The 6,643-nt window shown below is 42.1% G+C and overlaps 1 protein-coding gene across 3 annotated transcripts; it reads right to left on the reverse strand.

Annotated features, from left to right (window-relative positions):
* Positions 1–512: 512 nt before the first annotated feature.
* On the reverse strand, positions 513–3,600 carry socs9 (suppressor of cytokine signaling 9). Of its 3 annotated transcripts, none has more exons than XM_016241137.1 (2): positions 3,481–3,600; positions 513–2,077 (listed from the first exon to the last, which is right to left on the reverse strand). In XM_016241137.1, the coding sequence occupies exon 2, from the start codon at positions 1,959–1,961 to the stop codon at positions 606–608; it is 1,356 nt and encodes a 451-aa protein (XP_016096623.1). In that variant the 5' UTR covers positions 1,962–2,077; positions 3,481–3,600; the 3' UTR covers positions 513–605. The 3 variants fall into 3 exon arrangements, with proteins under 3 accessions (XP_016096623.1, XP_016096622.1, XP_016096624.1); XM_016241136.1 differs by having other exon boundaries at positions 3,439–3,600; XM_016241138.1 differs by lacking the exon at positions 3,481–3,600 and adding an exon at positions 3,361–3,401.
* Between the last annotated feature and the right edge of the window lie 3,043 nt (positions 3,601–6,643).

The raw sequence follows: 6,643 nt of genomic DNA on the forward strand, positions 1-6,643 counted from the left end.
ATACATTTATATTCTTATATTATATATATATATATATAAACATAACTTATTTTTCTTAAATATATAGATGCATATTTTTTTATATATATACACCTAACGTACACCGCACACACACATACAGTCAAACCGAAATGTATTCAGACGCCTTTAACATTTCTCACATTATATCAGTTTATTGGCTATATTTTAGAAAATGGTACTAAAATATGAGAAGAACAAATTCATCTTAATAACTTTGATAGAAAGGTATGTAATGAATTCTGTTGAATAGCTGTCAGCTGTTAAATTGAAGAACACAATTAGATAAAACCAATTAATTACCAAGCAGTGCTTCATTCTGTTCAGTCTGTGGTGTAAAAAGATCATATTAGCAATTAAAGAATAACACTTTTTAAGAATTTTTGGGTGTAATACGTCACAGTTGACTTTATTTAGCTATCTTCGCTTACATAAATGAACTACAGTGTCCTGCACCCACTAGTAAAAAAATATCAACAATGATATATCTGCTGTCTGAATAATTTTTGGCTTGACTGTATGTTATGTAAACAAAAACTTTGCATGCGATTAATCGTCTGACAGCACTACTCCGGTCTCGTTCCCGGTCACTCCCACCAGGTGTCCATTCTGCGAATGCGCACGCGCTGCTTGTAGTGGTACTCCTTCAGGTGCTCCTTCAGAGCGTTGGGCAGCGGCAGAGCGTTGATGCCGTCGTATGTGGTTCTGCTGCTGATGACGGCGCGGCAGATGCGCTGCAGGCTGAAGGGCTGCGAGCGGTGGATGGGGTTAGACAGCAGCGGCTCGAAGAACATGCAGGAGTTGGGGTCCTTGTAGTGCTCCAGCAGGCCGGTGACGGTGGGAGCGTGGAACACGCTGGGGTCGTGCACGTCGAAGCTGAAGTTATGATTCCACTGCTCGATGCGCGCATGCAGCGAGCGGCCGTACCGCCGGAAGCTGACGGAGAAGAGGTAGTCTTCCTGCGCAGAGTCGCGCAATAGGAACGTGCCTTCGGGTTTGCCTTCCAGCAGCGTTTCGGCTTGGTATCGGTCCATGACGCCCCAGTAGCAAGGCAGGTTTGTGATCCGAAGCAGATCGGGGACTAGGCAGTGGATGTAATCGATTTGCGTGTGGATGCGATGGAGTCCGTCTTGTGATTTAGGACTGTCCGGCGGAACTAGAGTCGGAGATGCGGCGCACAAATCAAAATCCGATGACGACGATGCAACGACTTCATCGAGCGTGTCCAAACATCTCTGCAGGAGCAGCGCTGCGCGCTCCTCTCCGGCTAACTCGTTCATCCCGGGAGCCAGTTTGGGTCCGAGTTTGTAAAGCGGGTTGATTTGCGCCGTCACTTCGAAGGTGTGGATCTGAGCGTTGGGCGGCGGTTCGACTCCCTGCTCGATGCTTATCCGTCGTCTCTCTCGTAAGCGGTCGTCCTCGTCCTCCACAGCAAGCGTGGATCCGGAGTCGAGGACCGGAGCTTGAGAAATGGGAGCCGTGTGCTGCTTGATGAGGTACCACTTCTGCGCCAGGTCCGAGCCGGCGGGGAACGGACAGCTGTCCAGCATGAGCTCGCTGAGGTGGATCTTGCGCCTGGAGGACGGCGAGGGGCACAGGACTTGGCTGTGGGTCTTGATGGGGAAACACTGGCCTACTGCGTCTTGGATCTTCTGGCGGAGCGTTCTGCTGCTTCCGGACGCCTTGCTCTCCGTGTCCTCAGTGGAAACCCGTTCGGAGAGCAGGGATTCGCTGGAATTGTTCAGAAGATCTCCGTACTCGAAGCCATCGCTCACGGGCCGCTCCGAGGTCAGATTGTGCGAAGGGTGGCTTTTCTTCTTCCCCCTCGCGCCCTTCTGCCTCGCTCCGTCTCGTCTCTCCTCAGAGCGGCTCTGACGCACTTTGGGCCGGGCTCCGCGCTCCCTCTCCTTCCCACGATCCCCTGCTTCCTCAGGCAGAGACATGACTGCTGCGGTGCGGATTGTGTTCGTTCAAGACAAACGCCGTCAGACCAGAGTCACTGCACATTCGCTGAACATGATAAATTAGCATTCGAGTCCATGCAGATCACGCTTTCAATCTGTGGAGACGACAGAAAACCAGAGCAAGATAAACCATTTGCCCTCTGAGACATAACGAGCAAACAGCATTCATAAATCACACACATGCTGACTCGTATATATTCAAACACATCAAAACTGTTGACAATCTTTCATGTGCAATTCTGAGTGTAAAAATCACTGTGATTTTAAGAGTAAAAGACTGTAAAAATGCTATAATAAAAAACTGTTAAATGGTTAACGGTAAGTTGCCCTACTATATACGGTAAAAACTGTAGTGGACATGTAATTTTACAGTAGCATACCGTTTTTGGAAGTTAAAAAGAATGTATAACTTACAGCGAATAACCGTAAACGCTGCGTTACATTTCACATTTGATGTGTTTTCATTGAAACAGCTCTTGTTTATTCTTAGTTTGTTCTCATTAGTTGTGTACATTAGGGTGGCATGTTACATCTAATGTTGTTAAATTAATATTTATTGCGTGTTGGTTCATCATGTGACTCATCACCACCTGCTTTTGGTGGGTGTCAGTGTATTAAAGGTACAAAGCAGATTTCAGTACTTGCTTAGATTGGTATATTAACATTGTATCAGTTGATGGAATTACAGCATTTACATGTAAATTTAAGTTAAATCCGTAAAACCTCAAATGTTGCTAACACATTTTTTACGGGAAAATTCTGAATTCTGAAGTGATTACCTTTGTATAACTCAATATTTTAACTAATTGCAAAAGCTGAACAATTAATCAAAGCCTACTGATTAATTAGTAAAATAATCCACGATTAGTCGATTAATCGTTCTAATAAAAATGTGATTAATTGATTATCAAAATAATTGTTTGTTGCAGGCTTGCAGCCCTAGTTACTGTTAACTAAAGCTATTAAAAGTTACTTTTTGTTTAATTAAAATAAAATGTAAATATTAGCTAGATGAAAACTAACTGAAAGTTTAAGTTAAAGTAATTCAATTAAAATAAAACTTTTTAAAAAATTTAAAATGACAAAAGAACATCAAATGACTAAAACGGAAATGAAATAGAGCTAAACAGAAATATTTTTATAATAAAAAAGGACAAAAGCTCAAAAAAAGTATGAATTCCGAAATATGAATGAATACTATAATATAGAAATAAAACTACATTAGCTGATCAAACACTACAAACATTCTGAGTATTACAGGCTATTACTGACGAACTGCTTTGATCCTATTCTTATATAAGTCGCTTTGAATAAAAGAGTCTGGCAAAAGAATTAATGTAAAAATAAATCCGACAATTCGTCAACATCAAATAATAACCGTTTACTAGCACGGCTAGAGAAAGCGCGCGAATCCCTCACAGGCTCCTCAACAGTGCTGCTGCAGTCCAGTGCTTACACTCTCTTAGGAACACCACACAGAGGGACCCACGAACCTTACCGCGCGGATTAATGATCGGTGACGGACTAAATCACTTTAATAAGTGAACTTTCATCGATAAAGTCGCTTTAGCGCGAGCTAACTCGCTCAGCCCTGCCGACACCGTAGCGGTGACTTCACTTCCGCTTCCGCCAAACTTCCGGAATTACTCCAGAGGATTATATGTTTAGAACTGTTGTGTCAAAGGATAGGGTTTAATGTTTGGCTGGTATTAAATAATAAACATCTCTCTTTTAAACTGCTTTCTTTTTACTTCTGTGAGGTTTCACCGCTGAGTTAAATTATTGTTGAGTTTGTTAGTTTCAAATGACTTTGCGAACACCGTTATTTTGATATTTAAATTAAATTCAGATTTGAAATAATTCTTCGTAAGCTGCTTTGGCTCCGTGCGCCTTCATGAGGACTTTTATCCTGAAATACGAGCGCGCGTGACCGGAAGTGGCGCTTCAGCTGATCAGATTAACTGTAAACGGCTCCTTCAGCATTTCGCTGTTAAAATTGTGTTTAGTTAATTAATCGGTCAGGTCAGCACAGCCAGTCGCTCATTACAGGTGATTTACAGACTGACAGGCAGATGATGATGATGATGATGATGAAGATGATGATGATGAAGATGATGAGGATGGTGTGATGTTCAGTGATGATGATGATGATGAGGATGATGAGGATGATGATGATGATGATGAGGATGATGAAGATGATGATGAGGATGAAGATGATGATGGTGTTTAGGGTCTGATGATGATGGTGGTGTGATGTTCAGTGATGAAGATGATGAGGATGATGATGAAGAAGAAGATGATGATGAAGATGATGATGATGAGGATGATGATGATGAGGATGATGATGATGATGATGAGGATGAGGATGGTGTGATGTTCAGTGATGATGATGATGATGAAGATGATGAGGATGATGATGATGATGATGAGGATGATGATGATGAGGATGAAGATGATGATGGTGTTTAGGGTCTGATGATGATGATGGTGTGATGTTCAGTGATGAAGATGATGAGGATGATGATGAAGATGAAGATGATGATGAAGATGATGAGAATGATGATGATGATGATGAAGATGATGAGAATGATGATGATGATGATGAAGATGATGAGAATGATGATGATGATGATGAAGATGATGAGAATGATGATGATGATGATGAAGATGATGAGAATGATGATGATGATGATGAAGATGATGAGAATGATGATGATGATGATGAAGATGATGAGAATGATGATGATGATGATGAAGATGATGAGAATGATGATGATGATGATGAAGATGATGAGAATGATGATGATGATGATGAAGATGATGAGAATGATGATGATGATGATGAAGATGATGAGGATGATGATGATGATGATGAGGATGAGGATGGTGTGATGTTCAGTGATGATGATGATGATGAAGATGATGAGAATGATGATGATGATGATGAAGATGATGATGAGGATGATGATGGTGTTTAGGGTCTGATGATGATGATGGTGTGATGTTCAGTGATGAAGATGATGAGGATGATGATGAAGATGAAGATGATGATGAAGATGATGATGATGATAATGGCCTTGCATTTGATGGTGTGGGTGAGATGAAGATGATGATGATGATGATGAGGATGGTGTGATGTTCAGTGATGATGAAGATGATGATGTCTCCTCACAGCTGCATTCAAGCAGGCTCGGCTCAAACCTACATTAAACACTTCTCTTACAGATAGCTACAGACCTGTCTCCCTCCTTCCATTCATAGCGAAAACCCTCGAAAGTCTCCTCACAGCTGCATTCAAGCAGGCTCGGCTCAAACCTACATTAAACACTTCACTTACAGATAGCTACAGACCTGTCTCTCTCCTTCCATTCATAGCGAAAACCCTCGAAAGAGTTGTTTTCAACCAGATATCATTGTTTCTTTCACAGAACAACAAACTGGACACTAACCAGTCAGGTTTCAGGAGTGGCCATTCAACTGAGACTGCGCTACTGTCAGTCACAGAAGCCTTGCGGATTGCAAAAGCTGATTCCAAGACATTAATGCTTGCATATAGTACAGCCACAGGCTCAGCACCCCCCTACTTCCACTCACTACTACGAATTTACATCCCCTCCAGAAGTCTGAGATCCGCTAGTGAGCGACGCCTCGTGGTACCATCACAGAGAGGCTCAAAATCACTTTCCAGAACATTCTCATTCACCACTCCTGGCTGCTGGAACGATCTTCCCACCGCTATCCAGAACGCTGAATCCCTGACTTTGCTTTCTCTTTCCTTAATCTCTCTCTGTCTAGCTTGTACTTATTTGAACAATGCTTGAAACTTGGTACGACGAGCACTTCCCTCGTCTATTTGTCTCTTTACGATGAATCGCTTGATGTATTCCCCAACTGTAAGTCGCGTATTATGATGATGATGATGATGCTGATGTTCTGTAGGTGTCAGGATGGTGTGTGAGCTGCTGCTGTCCTCGCTCTGGTTCCTGTTCCTCATCTTCTGGCTGGAGAGCATCAGTGTTTGGCTCTTTCTGTGTCTGTACTATCAGGACGGGGTTTTCTATCACTGGGCTTCAGGGTGAGTCCAGCTCGTGTAAACATGATTCTCCAGCCTGCCGCTGAAGAAGCACATCTTCTGTGAGCCGAGCGTTCACTAGATCTCTCACTAGTTTTCTCTCAAACTGCACGGATAAACGCTCGAGAACGTAACTCTTGCAGGTCAACAAACTGAGACATATTTACTATTAAAAATACTTAATATAGCTAATTATGAAATAATCATTTTATGTTTATTTTATAGTGCAGTTGTATTATTGTAGTACTTTACAATATACAGCATTCTTGGTTGGAGTAGGGTGTCTTTATTACATGATGTTAATTAACAGCACACACTTACTATAAGGTTAGGGTTAGTTGCATGTAATTATGCATATTTTACTGTTAATTTACTACAGTAAGTGCATGTAACGTGTAACTAGGACACTGTAACAAAGTGTTAGCAGATGTTCTTATGGTGGAAGCTTCAAGGTCTGTGAGATCTTATTTGTGATGGTGTGACTCTGTAAGTAACGCTTGTTGTTTTGTCTGCAGTGAGCTTGCAGGTGATCCGGATCAGCTCCTCTATGTGTTGAGCAGGTCAGCTTTATTTCTGCTTTGGTGTCTCG

This window comes from Sinocyclocheilus grahami, unplaced genomic scaffold (genome assembly GCF_001515645.1).
Source record: "Sinocyclocheilus grahami isolate Dianchi unplaced genomic scaffold, SAMN03320097.WGS_v1.1 scaffold613.1, whole genome shotgun sequence".
Lineage (NCBI taxonomy): Eukaryota > Metazoa > Chordata > Actinopteri > Cypriniformes > Cyprinidae > Sinocyclocheilus > Sinocyclocheilus grahami.

Bases quoted from the DNA above. Each gene is read 5' to 3' on its own strand.
- socs9 (XM_016241137.1), bottom strand. From the start codon at position 1,961: ATGTCTCTGCCTGAGGAAGCAGGGGATCGTGGGAAGGAGAGGGAGCGC.